The sequence below is a fragment of the Macaca thibetana genome, chromosome 9, assembly GCF_024542745.1.
Source record: "Macaca thibetana thibetana isolate TM-01 chromosome 9, ASM2454274v1, whole genome shotgun sequence".
NCBI lineage: Eukaryota > Metazoa > Chordata > Mammalia > Primates > Cercopithecidae > Macaca > Macaca thibetana.
This window is the reverse complement of record NC_065586.1, coordinates 95,484,710-95,499,813: the sequence shown is the minus strand read 5'-3', so window position 1 is coordinate 95,499,813 and position 15,104 is coordinate 95,484,710. Positions and strand designations below refer to the sequence as shown.

Sequence of the window (15,104 nt, the reverse complement as noted above, 5' to 3'; positions counted from 1 at the left end):
TGGTGTCTACAGCCATGCAAAGTCAATTATTTTCTTTATAGCTTCTGAGATTGTGCTATGATTAAGAAAGTCTATTCTACCCTAATACTATGTTTCTAAAATATTATTTTCCCAATATTGTTTAAAATATTTAAATCTATCCATCTAGAATTTATTTTGTGCAAAGGAGAAAACCAATTTTTTAATATATCAAACAAATTTGACATAATTGATAGTCACGACATCAGATGAAAATCTGTGCTTGAAAAGGTGCATTGTTTTTAAGAGTTAAATACAATCTTGCCATCCTGAGCATTCCAGAACTCTCTACAGCCAATGCAAGGTCCTTTTCTGGGACAGTTTTCCTCCATACTCCAGGCCTCACACATACTGGCCAAATAAAAATGCTATTGTGATACCAATAGTGATTAGAAATAATACTTTATTTTCAGTAATTAACAAAAGGCAGATATCCTGAAAATCAAATAATTGGCAAGCGAGTTTATATTTTAACCTGATAATTTCCTGCTCATAAATGTTTAATTGTATGTTAGACATAAATCACTCATGAAAGCATTTTATAGCGGCACCTTCTTTTCTGGCATCTATTTTCAGGTTTATAGAAAATGGCTAGGCCAGGTATAGTTGCTCAAGCCTGTAATCCCAGCACTTTGGGATGCTGAGGTGGGTGGATCACTTGAGGTCTGGAGTTCCAGGCCAGCCCTGGCCAACATGGTAAAACCCCATTTCTACTAAAAATGCAAAAATCTGCCAGGCATGGTGGCAGGCACATGTAATCCCAGCTACTCAGGAGGCTGAGGCAGGAGAACGATTTGAACCTGGGAGGCAGCAGTTGAGCCAAGATGGTGCCACTACACTCCAGCTTGGGCAACAGAGCAAGACTGTCTCAAAAAAAAAAAAAAAAAAAAAAAAAAGAAATCTGGACGAAAAAGTCCTAGAGATGTGTTGCACAACAATGTGCATATAGTAAACACTAATATACAGTATACTTAAAAATGGTTAAGATGGTAAATACATGTTTTTAACCACAATTTTAAAAAGAGTTAATTATGTCTTGCGGTTTATGTTTTTAATCAACCAACAAATATTTGAGTACCTACATACCTTGTTGTGGAGGATACCAAGAAGTGCAATTGATGGTTTCAGTTCTCAAGGAACTAGCAACCAAGTTGGGAGAAAATATTAAGTATGCATAAAAGTTAATTAACAATCTCAGGCAATAGAATGATACCAAATGAGAAGAGTCATAAAGTCTTCTAGGCAGGAATCTTTTTCAGCTACAGGGATAGAAATATTTGTTAGGTACTTAAGTGGCTTTCAAACCATTTTAATATATATTTTCTAAATTGACCCTTTTAATAAATCTAGGAGGTATTATCTCCATTTAACAGGCGAAATAAAAGCTCAGAGGTTGTAATTTGCCCAACTTCACATGGTAGAGCTGGGAACTAGACTCAATGTCTTTCAGTGCTTATTCCTAGTGGGATTTATCTAAATTGGCATTGAAGATTTGCTGCCAAAAGTGTTTTCAGGGTTAAACAGAATCCAAATGTGCTAGAATTACCATGGTTTTATATTTGCTAAAATTAGAATTATTCTGTCATCCTGCTAAAGAGCATCAAGTAACTTTTAGTACAAAATAACAGATCTTTTTTTTTTTTTTTTTTTTGCTATTTACTGGTTAGGGAAACTCAAATCATACTGTGATAGAATGAGGACGAGCATACAAGGCTTCAATTTCACTATTTATACACAGCCATTTAGCCAACTGCAGTCCCATGAAAGACATTCCTTACCCATCATGTCTGACACCATTTCTTAAAGTCATAATACACATACTGTATTTGAGATAGTTCTGACCTGACCCATGTATAACAGAGAGCAACACTAACACAGCAGAAAGGGCTAAGACTATACGAGTTACACACATTTTTTAAAACCACATCCTGCTATTTCAGTAGATTGACTTCTATCCAGAAAGTGCAGGAGCATTAAGTCTGTTCATACGATAACCCTATCTGATTACCCAGGGTCAAGCTACTGTTTATCTTTGCTAGACAGAACCCATATCCTGAGTGGGGGACCTCAAACCTTCCGTGTTTTTCGCATTACCTGGTGTACCACTTCCAGGCAATCCAGGCTCTGACATTCTTTATACATCATCACCTAAACCACAATAAAAATACTCCAATTCTTTTTTTTTTTTCTTTTTATGGTAAAAGTAAACACAGATAGAGGAGTCAGGAGCTTTGCCTTTATTTTCCTTCTCAAGAGTGTGCAACATTTTGCAAAAGGACAGTGCTGCCCTCTACTGCTGAATGTTGAAATATTATTAATACATGAGATTCCTACTAGCTTTGTGTACTAGATTACCACAATCTATTACATTGTTCTAAACGAACCCTTTAAGAGTTATTTAAAAGACTGTGTTCTTGGCAAATACATTGAATTTGTTTTCTTCATTATCTCTTCATATACCTTCATCTTGTACCATCTTGCATCTTAGGACATGATGCAACCAAAAGGACATTACAACTTAGGGGAAAAAGGCTTAACATGGCTCTAGAAGTAAGAGACTGTACTGGTGATCCATTTAAGGAGAAACAGGGCAAGGAGAGGAAATTTTCTTCTGACTTCAAGGTCTGTAGCTTTCCCATTCTTCTGTTATTTGGAGTGTCTTTATTTGTTTTTTTTGCTAAGGCAATTCATTTCCTTCTTTGTGTTTCTTTGGAGAAGGCTGCGGCCCCAGGATGTGGAGAGAATAGTGTTTCTAAAACATTTTCTATTATTCAGAAAAAGATAATATAGGTATACAAAGGGCTATCATTAACATTTACATTTTAATTATTAATAAAGTTGTCTTATTACCTTTAAATTGCCTTGAGATTTTATAGATCTCTACAAAGACTTCTCGGAGGCCTCTAGATATTTTGAAAATTGTGTTCTCTGCCTTCTTTTCCATTTGAAAAATATTTCGGAGTACATGCCTGCAAGAGGCCAGATCAAGCAGACTTCAAAGAGAGTTTGCCTAACCATTACCACCCTCCAGCAACCCAGGGGCTAATTTCTTATCTATGACAATAGTAAAAATAATAATTTCCATAACTGTGTTAAATGTGTGTATATCAACACTAAGCAAAATCCTTTTAAAAAATAATTTACATATAAGAATATTAAAACTCAGACACATCAAGTAATTTACTCAAAGTTTCAAAACTAGTAACAGGCAAAGCTAGAATCTGATTCCAGGCCCAAGCCTATGTATTGTTCTACTATGCTGCTCATAATTTAATAAAAAAGCTAAACAAATCTCAAAGGCAAGTGCTTGTAAACAACATCTGTAATGATAATGATGGGCCCAGTTAATATTTGAGTACTAAGTGTCAAGTACAATTCAGAGTTGTATGAAATCATTTACTTAAATTATTTAATCCTCATAACAACCCCATGAGGTAGAACTATTATTATTCCCAGATGAGGAAACTGAGGCATACAGAGGAAATCTAGTTCCAGAGACCATGCTTTTAACCATTAGGCTAAACTGCTTCTTAAGCAACATACAAAAACTATACAGCACAATTTTAAAATGGTGCCATGGAACTTAATCACGTTCAACAAGCAGGTAAAACCATCAGTTTTCAGTCCTATTGATCTATCTGTTATACAAAAGTTTCAGCAGCTTTAAATAAAGTTCTGCATGTGTGGGTACTCAGTTCAGGAACTAACCTTAGACCCTGTCCACTCTATGCCCTTCTATGAGGTAGGAAGCAGATAAATATCCTCACTTGGTTCAATCCATGTGTGTGCATTATGGGAGGAGTCATACATAAGGGAGGGAAGGAGAGAACTGAGGGAAGAGGAGACATGGTTCCATGAAGGCACACTCAGGAAACAAGCCAGTTCATTTGAGAGGAGAGGTTGATAAAGGATCACTTTCCTTAGCAAGAACAGTAAACTCATTACAGTGGGAGAACAGCACCACCTCAGGAGCCCTATGCTTATCTTATAGCACACTATTTAGCCACACTGTGACTCTAGAACAGATCTCTTCATACAGCTTTGATTTTTAAAGAAGTATTTGCTCAGCACACAACTCAGCTTCTAAATAATATCCTACTCATAGTGCAAGCACTCACCCAAATATAACGACTCCAAAGCACTTTGTGCTTGAGTGCAAAGAATGATAAACTCATCCCTCCCCTGACTTTTTCCTAAGTTTAGGCCTTCTGGGTATTCAGGGGCAAGACTGAGTAAGATAAGCATGTGTGGCCTGGTGCAGTGGCTCATGCCTGTAATCCCAACACTTTGGGAGGCCGATTGCTTAGCCTAGGAGTTCAAGACCAGCTTGGCCAACATAACGAAACCCCATCTCTACAAAAATTCACTGTGCATGTTGGTGCACACCTGTGGTCCTAGCTACTTGAGAGGCTGAGGTGGGACAATCACCTTGGCCCAGCAGGCGGAGGTTGCAGTGAGCCAAGATCGTGCCACTGCACTCCAGCCTAGGCAACAGAGTAAGACTGTCTCAAAAAAACCCAAAAAACAAAAAACCATCCACATGCTGATTTGCTTATAGGTTCATGCAGTGCTCACTGCTCTTCTTGCCTGTCCAGCCCTGCAGGCTTTAGATTTCCAAGACAGTATGTTCTAACGGAATTCATTCCAGGTGATGCTGTTGCTATACGGGTTCCCTGTTCCTCTTTTCCACTTCTTTTGAAGAAAAGGTTTCAGGAAAGGGAGCACGGCAGAAGGGAGATGCTAGGACGACTCCTGAACAGACAGTCATAAGGAAGGCAGGAGGCAGTGACAACACCAGCCTCTTTCTCTTCTGACCCTTACTGCCCTTTCCCTGGGCACTCACTTCATCTGGCTGCCTACCTGTCTGGGTAGCATCCAGCTCTTGAGTCTTTTGCTTGAATTATCCATTCAGCAAGGAGGCAGTGTTGAATCAATTCTAAGCCAAAGTGTTAAAATTAGCGATGACTTGGAAAGCATTCTGTTTATTTCAAGACTGGCATTAAATTAGAAGGGCAGCCTACAGGACTCAAGACAGAAAGGTACTGCACTTAATCTCCAAGAACCTCACACTCCCTAGGAAAGCAGTTTGAGACTTGGATCCTACATAATATATAGGCTTCCTTCTCCCCCAGTAATTGCCCTTTTTAAAATTCAGATCAGATATTGCGGGGACATGGAGAAAAACTGCACATGGCACCTTCTTTGTCCCTATCAGCGTTGGCTTGATTATGGGGCTGCTTAGGATGTTAATAAATATTTGGTCTTAGCCAACAGTGTTTAGGTAACCTAGGGCTGTTTTTCTCCCAGGGAATGACGTAGGGAGTGACCATGATATTGCTGGCCAACGCTGTGAAGATCATACTTTTAAATCAAATTCTGAGAAGGTTAGGCTATACAATGTCCCCCTCAGCAGTTGCCCTCTGCCCCTGCTTTTGGAAGCACTGAAAGTTCATTGTCATTTGACCTTCAGTGTTGAACTTGTAATGCTTAAAATGTTATTAGTGAAACACTGTGGGAAGTTACCTTTAAAACCAGAAGCAGTGTTTCGGAAAACAAGTAGATAACACAAAAAGTTGACAGATGTTACATATCTACAAAACTTTGGCTTGTGTTTATTACTCTGAATGAAAATTCATTTTAAGATTTATAGTACTATCCATTGGAGAGGGGCTGTGATATTGTTTTCTTCTGAAACACCAAGAGAATTGACTCTTCTACCATTTGTGGAAGGCTTAGTAAGTGCAAGAAACTTAGGGAGACTTACAGGTCCCTAGCCAAAAGAAGCTACATGGCCAAGAAGCATATAAAATACTCAACATCACTAATCACTAGAGAAATTCAAATCAAAACTACAATGAGATATCATCTCACACCAGTCAGAATGGCTATGAATAAAAGTCAAGAAATAACAGATACTGGTGAAGTTGTGGAGAAAAGGGAATGCTTATACAATGCTGGTGGGAATATAAATTAGCTTAGTCACTGTGGAAAGCAGTGTGGCGATTTCTCAAAGAACTTAAAACAGAATTACCACTCGACCCAGCAATCCCAGTATTGGGTCTATACCCAAAAGAATACAAATCGTTCGACCATAAAGACACACGTACATGTATGTTCACTGCAGCTCTATTCACAATCGTAAAGACATGGAATCAACCGAAATGCCCATCACCTACATGCCCATCAGACAGGATGAAGAAAATACGATACATATACACCATGGAATACTATGCAGCCATAAAAAAGAAAGAGATCATGTCCTTTGCAGCAACATGGATGGAGCTGGAGACCTTTATCCTAAGTGAACTAATGCGGAAGAGAAAACCAAATACTACATGTTCTGACTTATAAGTGGGAGCTAAACATTGAGAACACATGGACACAAAGAAGAGAACAAGACACCGGGACCTACTTGAGGGTAGAGGGTGGGAGGAGGGAGAGGATCAGAAAAAGTACCTGTCAAGTACTATGCTTACTATCTGGGTGACAAAATAATTTGTACACCAAACCCACCTGTCAAGCAATTTACCTATAAAACAAACATGTGCATGTACCTCTGAACCTAAAAGTTAAAAAAAAAAAAAAAAAGTTTACTATCTACGAAGGATGTGGCAGATATGCAATGGTAACAATAGCTGACATTTAGAGAGTGGTTCTTATATGCAACTAACCACTTCGTATATGTAATAACTCACAAAATCCCCACACCAACTCTGAGGAAAATACTATTATTTCCACAGAGCAGGAACTTCCACAGAAAGGTTAAAATAACGTGACTAAACCTGCCAAGTTCGTAAGCGGTAGCCAGAATCTAAACCTAGATAGTCCGGTCCCGGGGATAGGTTCTTAACCACAAAGGCATTTTCTAAAATTTTTAAAAGTACAGAAGCACAGGAAAGAGACATTTTGGCCAGAATAAGGGTTAAGGGAAGGCTTCATGGATGAAGTGGCATTCGCTCTGGGTCTTGAAGGTCAACAGATGGACAGGGCTCCTGGGAAGGAAGGACTCGAACGGGGAAGGAACAGCCTGACGAAGAGGCACTTTGGGTACCAGCCAGCTGACGACAGCAAGATCAGGTCCGGTGCGCGCGGGAGGAAGCTGGGAAGGGACGCCGCGCCCAGATCCCGAGGTCCTTGAGCACCAGGCCCTCTGCAAGGAACCGGGGAGGAAAATCTCAAACTATTAATAGAAGAGCGGCAAAAAGGAATTCGTGGGCACCCCTCCCTGTTGGAAGGACTTTCCCTGCCAGAGACCAAGGCTGGCAGCACAGCTACACTTCCCTCAGAGGGAAACAGCCGACCAAAGTGGTCAAGGTCGCCCGCGCGGGCTCGGGAGCTGTACGTCCTGGCCGAACACTCGCGTCCCGAGCACAGACGCTGCGTATTTGGCTGCTAGCCCGTGCCCGCCAGGCCGGGCCTGGCAGCGCCAACACCTGCTCGGCGGGAACAGGAAGACCTGTCCTCGGGAACTCCCTCCGGCCACCTCCCCGTATCCTCCAGGTCCTCGAAGGTCGAACAGGCGTCCTCTCCTGGACACCCGCCGCGCGCTCGGCTCCTCCCCTCCGCGGGGAGACCGAAGGAATAACAGCCTCTGTGATAGGAGCACGCTCTACCAATCAACCGTAGTCTCCGCCCACGCCTAAGCCGGAGTAAATTGCATTGGTTACATCATTCTCGGCCGCCGATAAGATTGTTTTCTTGGATTGGCTAATAGCGTTCCTTCCCGCCTGGCTCTTCGTCGTCACAAGCTGCCGATTGGTTAATCGCGTTACCAAGCTCCGGACGCGGCTCGACCATTGGAGGCCGCGGGCCCGCCCCCGTCGGCTAGGTGAAGGTGAGAGTCTCCTCCAGTCGCAGCGGCCAGACCTGACAGGCCAGCTCCGGGCGCAGGGTGAAAGCGTTCGATTCCTGCTCTCTCGATATGGCGCCTCCGTCAGTCTTTTCCGAGGTTCCGCAGGCCCAGCCTGTCCTGGTCTTCAAGCTCACTGCCGACTTCCGGGAGGATCCGGACCCCCGCAAGGTCAACCTGGGAGTGGGAGGTAAGGATGCAGTGCTCTGGAGTGCGAGCAGCTCGGGGAGTGGAGCGGACCCACCCCAGGTCGTGGACATTGTGGGAGAAGCTGAGGCCCAGTGTGGCGCTGCTTGAAGAGGGCGGCGCCAGAGAGGAGGCTGGATCCACGAAGGCTTCCTAAAACCTGCCCATTTTACAGATCCGGGTGTGGAGTCCCTGGAAAGGGGTGATGTGTCCGAGGCCGCACAAACCAGATGTAGCAGCCAAGACACAAACTCAGTCTTTCTGATTGCCCATTTTGCGTTCTTTATACTACAGCCTCATAAGAAATGGGGCTGCCGGAGCTTGTAGAGAGAGGGAGAAAAATAGGAAGCCTGATAGGCTTAGGGTTCTGGTTGCTGGGAAATGGGTAAAGGAGAACTTTTAACGCTAGGAAGCTCTGTTCTGGGTCGGTAAATATTTGAGTGACCACTGAGTGTCAATCAACTACCTTATTAAGCTTTGTGGGGGGAGACTGAGGTTTGATTTTTGCCCTTAAGGATTTAAAAATCTGCTGACGTTACACATGCTTTGAGACAGTTTAATGCTGCCCCCAGAGGGTCTGGGGAAATGGTTCTGGCCCTCACAGATGTGGTAGGAATGGGTAGAGATGGTGGAAAGGAGTGAAGTATGGATAGTAGAAGCTTACTTTCCACACATCCTGTCTTCATTTCTTTTTTTTTTTTTTTTTTTTTTTTTTTTTGAGGCCGAGTCTCGCTCTGTCGCCCAGGCTGGAGTGCAGTGGCGCGATCTCGGCTCACTGCAAGCTCCGCCTCCCGGGTTCCCGCCATTCTCCTGCCTCAGCCTCCCGAGTAGCTGGGACTACAGGCGCCGCCACCACGCCCGGCTAATTTTTTTGTATTTTTAGTAGAGACGGGGTTTCATTGTGTTAGCCAGGATGGTCTCGATCTCCTGACCTCGTGATCCGCCCGTCTCGGCCTCCCAAAGTGCTGGGATTACAGGCTTGAGCCACCGCGCCCGGCCTTCATTTCTTGATTCAAGTGATTCTCATCTGTACCTTGGACAGCTAAGAGCATGGGTCTCAGTTTCCCCATCTGCCAAGAAGAAGATTTGTATTGGAGTGCCTCTCACATTTTTTACCCCTTACCCTCTCTGATGAATTTGTTATTCTTCTCACTGTCATTTGGATGTTTGAAGCCCCACAGACACTTACTTTCTCCGTTTGGATTTTGCCACATGCAAAGCCAGAGGGATGAAAATGGGTCGGATAAAGCCTTATGCTAGGGAATAGACTTAGAATAAAAGGACTAGAAATTGTGGAAAGAGAAGGTGGAATCATTTTGTAGCAGAGTGTGATATGAAGGACGCTCAGAATCAGGTTTCTCATAGATGATGTTTTGTCTGTGCATAGCATTTGTTAAAAAAAGAAAAAAAAGTCGGCCGGGCACAGTGGCTCAGGCCTGTAATCCCAGCACTTTGGGAGACCGAGACGGGCGGATCACGAGGTCAGGAGATGAGACGATCCTGGCTAACATGGTGAAACCCTGTCTGTACTAAAAATACAAAAATTAGCTGGACGTAGTGGTGGGCGCCTGTAGTCCCAGGTACTCGGGAGGCTGAGGCAGGAGACTTGCTTAAATCCGGGAGACGGAGGTTGCAGTGAGCTGAGATTGCACCTGGCCGACAGAGTGAGACTCCGTCTCAAAAAAAAAAAAAAAAAAAAAAAAAAAGTCTTCCCTAAGGAGTATGGGGAGGGGTAAGGAAAAATCCATTGAAAAGTGATGGTTTGTTGAAGCTGGTAATTTGTTGAAGCTGGGTGGTGGGTACATGGGCATACGTTATATTATTCTCTCAGCTTTTGTATAGGTTTGAAATTTTTCATCATAAACCTTTTAAAATAAGTCAGTACTACATAGTTTAGTCCATTGAGGGAAAATGATGTTTTTAGCAGGCAACAGAGTGGGAGAAATGTTGAAAGATTGCCTCAAATTGAATTTGAGTGGACACCATTTGGTCTCTTAATTTAAATCCCATCCAAAACCTCCAAGTGTTTCTTTGCAGCCAGATATATACAAAGAACTAGTATTACTGTCAGTGTAAATACATCTTTTTAAAACGTCAGATTTGGCCAGGCGCAGTGGCTCACGCCTGTATTCCCAGCACTTTGGGAGGCCAAGGCAAGTGGATCACCTGAGGTCAGGAGTTCGAGACCAGCCTGGCTAACATGGTGAAACCCCGTCTGTACTAAAAATACAAAAATTAGCCGGACGTGGTGGTGCACACTGGTAGTCACAGCTACTCGGGAGGCTGAAGCAGGAGAATCTCTTGAACCTGGGAGGTGGTGGTTGCAGTGAGCCAAGATCACACCAGTTGCACTCCAGCCTGGGTGACAGAGTGAGACTCCATCTCGAGAAAGGAAAAAAAAAGAAAAAAATCACGTCAGATTTATTTTATTAATTCAGTTTACCTTTGAACTATCTTACAGGGTTTCTGTGAGGATTAAGTACATTTAAAGTGTTTAGAGCTGTATCTGGCACATAAGTGGGGTTTATGTAAGTGTTAGCTATTATTGTTATTGTTCTGGCATTTCTTTGAGTGATTCTCATAAAAGATATTGAATAAAAATTTTCAGTTCAAGAACTGCAAAATGAACTAATTTATGACATTAGTTTGGAAATAAACTGCTCATGCAGAGAAAAAGCACCCCGACAGCACAGGCCAGAAGCAATGGACTCAGGATTGGAGTCATTGGCTCAGACAGCCACCCCAGCTGTGGTAGTGCCTTTGTCATGTTTTCCAGGAACTCCAGTTCCTTACCATGAGCAAATGATTTATGCATGTAATCTCGTTTAATGCTCACAACTCTGGAGGGTGGTTTATTACTATTACTGTTTAGAGGCAAGGAAGCCGAAGACTGGAGGTGAAGCAATTTGCCCCAGGTCATTTGACCACTGGGTGGTAGAGCTGGGAATCCAGGCCAGGTCTCTCAGACCTCAGAGTCTCTGCCTGCACCTCTATTTCAGGTACCTCCAGGTGGTAGCCAGTACACTGTAGTGGGAAGAGCCAGGAGACCTAGGTACACGCCCAGCACCGTGGTCCAGCAATGTGACCTTGGAAAGGTTATTTAACATCCCTGGGGCTCAGTCTGTTAAATGAGGAGCCAAGACTGAATGACCTTCTCTCAAATTCTACTCTTAAGATTCTACTGTACTAAAAGTCTACTCCACAATTCACTAGCACATTCTATGACTATAGTGTAAGATAGTAATTTTACTGGCCTCATCAGTTGTCTGAGGATTAAATGAATAATTATGTGTGAAATGTGATATGCAAACGAAAAGTGTTATATATAAATGTTATTTTTGATTGTCAATGTGACCCGTCTTTTTGTGGATAGCAGGTGTTTGGATAAGGATCTAATTAGAGTAGAATAAAAGGGCTCCTTCCAGCTTTTATATGTCCTAGCCTTATTTATACACATCCCCAAGTATACCCCTTGTGAAGAAAATGTAATTAATCACTGACCTTAAGGAAGATACTTTTTTTCCCCCAAGTTAAGATAAAACCAAATGGAGGTTATCTAGTTAATATACCAGTGATTTTTGGATACGTTTAGAATAAACTACAACTGTAATCTCAAGTCAGTTTCTACTTGGAGCTAGTTTCCCCAGAGTTGTTGTTCTTGCTGTGATGATTTAAATAATTTCCTTATAGGTAAACAGAGGAGAGTATCACATTTTCCACTGCTAGGCACAATGCTTTCTAAGTTGATCATTTTAGTGCTTCTCAAAGCTTCAGACTGAAGTGGCTTTAAGGACATGGGAGATGGATCCAACCTGGTGCAAACTGTAGCAAGAAGTTTCTTCAAAGACTCCAGTCCATTTTTTCATGTGAGCCTAGCTTTCTTTTGGCGCAGATATACTCTGCTAGCTTTAATATTTCTTGTTTTCAACATGGTTTCCTAGCATCTTCAAATAAAATAGCTGGAAATATATACTTTATCAGGTGTTTCTGAGTACCCCTGGCCTTCTCCCTAGTATCCTAGTTGGGCTTTTGAGTGGGGATGGATGAGGGAAGTGGAGATCTTAGGAAGATGAGGGTGATGGTTTGACCATTTACATCTCCGTCTTCTTTCTTCCTTTCCTTCTTGCAAAGCAAGACTGCTGGGCCCACATGGGCCCACCTGTAGACTTTGTGAGTCCCCTAAAAGGGCTTGTACCCAAGAAGAAGACCAGTGGTGCATGGAGCTGGGGAGCATGCTGATAAAAAGGCCCCTGACATGGTCCCAGGGGCCTGCTTGCTTCAGGCTTTCTCTAGACATCTCTTGCTTTTAAAAAAGCACATGGATCCATGAACTGACAGCCTAGCTCTTGTTATCTCTGTGATCCTGGGCAAATCATTTGACTTTTCTGGCCACAGTGGCCAGATCCTTAAAATAGACATCACAGTATCTATTTTGTGGATTGCTATACAAATTAAATGAGAGTAAAGAAATGTATTTAGCGCAGTACCTTGTATGTACAAAGTAGTAAATCCGTGTTATTATTCTGCCCTCAGGTTCCATCAATGTCTTTCTCCATGTCCCAGACCTCATCTCTGAATGTCAGGCCTATAGTGGACACATCCTACAGCTCCCTCAAATTCAGCGTGTTCAAAGCACAACTCATCATTTCTACCTTCCCCTTGATCTTTTCTTTTATCTTCCCCTTGTGTTCTAGAGCTTGGTCCACCCCCCCACCACCACTCACTCATTATCCAGACGTGAGGGAGACCTTGGAGTTAACAGCAGTCCTTTCCCCAGTCCCCTGTCTGTTTATTTGGTCAATAGGTTCTGTCTTTTCTACCTCAAATCTATTTCCAGTGGCACTCCTTTTCTTTATCCCTGCTGCCATTGCATGAATTCAAGGCCTCATTATTTCCCTTCTGGAATATTGCAGTAGCTTTCTACTGCTTCTACTTCTAGTAACTCACCCTTCTTAACTACTGTCTCTGTCCTTCTCTCCGGTTTATTTTCTGTGGTGTCACTCAAATGATTCCGTTAAAATGTGCAACTTTTCATGTCACTCGCTTGCTTAAATGCTTTCAGTGATTACCCATTGAAACTGAAGTTCCTTAAAAGAGACTCCAGGATTCTTTTAGCCACTCCTTAATAGTAATAAGCTAATAATTAATAATAAGCTAATCCTTAATGGATTCCATGTCAGAGTCGTGAAAATGTAGATCCTCAAAGACCTCATGCTCCCCAGGCCTCTGGGGCCTTACACAGGTGTGCCCTCTGGCATGCCCTTCTTCCCTTGTTTACCTTTTAAACTCTAATTCATCTTTCATTCTTCATCCTCTGCAAAATCTTCTTTGACTCCTCAAAGTAGAATTAAAGGCTCTATCTATGCTCTGTGTTTCTTGGAGGGCAGACGGGATCTTATTGTATCAATCTCTGTAGCTTCTACGAGCCAGTGCCTAGCTCATAGTGAGACTTAGTATTTGTTATGTGAATGGGTGAATGAAAGAGTGAATGAGAAACTCAAGGATCCAACAAATAGGAATAAAAATTCTTGGGGAGAGCAGTAATAGTGGTTGCTGATAATGCCTGACCTCACTGCTCCAGTCACCCAAGAGGAATCTGGTTCTGCTTCACTAGGGCAGTAAGGAGAGGCATTGGGAACAAATCTAGAACTTAGCCTGGGAAAAACTGGGCAATGGAGAACTGGCCAGTTTTTTTAGTCACAGTATAGACGCAATGCCTCTCCAACCATCTCCAACCCAAGTAGTAGGAATTTTAGAGTTTCAGAAAATATTCAGTAGTGGTAAGAACAGCAGTATTCCAGTCTTTTCTTTCTCTTTCATATTTTATTTATCTGTAACACATTATTTAGAATGACATATTATCATAAATATAAACATATAGCCTAATAATGTTATAGAATAGATATAACACCCAGACACAGAACTAAAACATAACAGAACTGGTTTTTTATAAACACCCCAAATTTTTGTGCATCTAAATAGTATCCTTTGTAGGTAGTTCAAATATGCTTTTCTTGTTCCAAGATTTCTGGAAACCCCTTTTAGACTGGCTGTCAAGGCATGTAGGACCCACACAAGAGATCATTTTTAAAAATAATTGTTCTCCGTGAGTTTTACCCAGTTTATTCACTCACGCTCTTCAGTGGAGATGATGCAAATGCTATTCCCCAAAAATAATTAACTTTGAAAGGACGAAGATTTGGCACTATCGAGGATATTCAAAATAATGAGATGTGGCCTCTAAAAACAATTCCAAAAGAAGTTTCAAGAATATTTTGAACAATGGTAGCATTGTGATCATAGATAGGTTGATGTGCTTAAGGGACAACTCTTACTTGGAAGTAGTTATTTTGGTACATCTTTGGAGAAACCAGACCAAATCCCAGCTGACGAAGGAAGCTTTTTGAACTTGTTGAGAAGTTTGGTGGACTAAGGGGTATACTATGAATGGTATGAGAGTATTGTGAGTTGGGCCAGGCATGGTGGCTCACGCCTGTAATCTCAGCACTTTGGAAGTCCGAGGCAGGAGGACTGCTTGAGCCCAGGAGTTTGAGACCAGCCTGGGCAACAAAGTGAGGCCCTGTTTCTATGAAAAATTGAAAAAAAAAAAATTAGCTGGTCATGGTGGTGAATGACTTTGGTCTCAGCTACATGGGATGTTGAGGCAAGAGAATTGCTTGAGCCCAGGGGGTTGAAGCTGCAGTGAGCTGTGTTCGTGCCACTGCACTCTCGCCTGGGCAACAGAGTGAGACCCTGTCTCAAAAAGAGAAAAAAATATTATGAGTTAGATTCACTAGAGACGGAAGGTAGACTATGAGTGATATGAGAGTATTATTTGATTCACCTACCCAGAGGCATTTGGTCAGTGGCTCTCAGTCCGTAGCCCTGCCTACATTTCTATTACTAGCTTGAAATGTTTCTCAGATTTGCAGATGACACATTCCTGGAGGGTAGAGTTAGCTGATAGAAGACATTCAAAGCGATCTTATAAAGTCTTTTATTTGCTGTATATCCTGTGACCTAATAAATTAACATTTAGATATTTTTCCTA

At 42.2% G+C, this 15,104-nt stretch overlaps 1 protein-coding gene and 1 long non-coding RNA gene across 3 annotated transcripts in view; one reads left to right on the top strand and one right to left on the bottom strand.

Annotated features, from left to right (window-relative positions):
• Positions 1-15,104, top strand: part of GOT1 (glutamic-oxaloacetic transaminase 1) — a 211,124-nt gene that overhangs the window by 171,179 nt on the left and 24,841 nt on the right. The window contains exon 2 of one of the 2 annotated variants that reach the window (XM_050805721.1): positions 7,826-8,057. In XM_050805721.1, coding sequence (XP_050661678.1) covers positions 7,940-8,057 — 118 coding nt within the window. In that variant the 5' untranslated portion in view covers positions 7,826-7,939. Of the gene's footprint in view, positions 1-6,788; positions 8,058-15,104 lie in introns of those variants that run through there. The other variant, XM_050805720.1, reaches the window with a different exon arrangement.
• Positions 402-6,789, bottom strand: LOC126963404 (uncharacterized). The gene is made up of 2 exons (XR_007729054.1): positions 4,879-6,789; positions 402-2,987 (listed from the first exon to the last, which is right to left on the bottom strand). It is a non-coding gene; the product is annotated as an uncharacterized LOC126963404 (long non-coding RNA).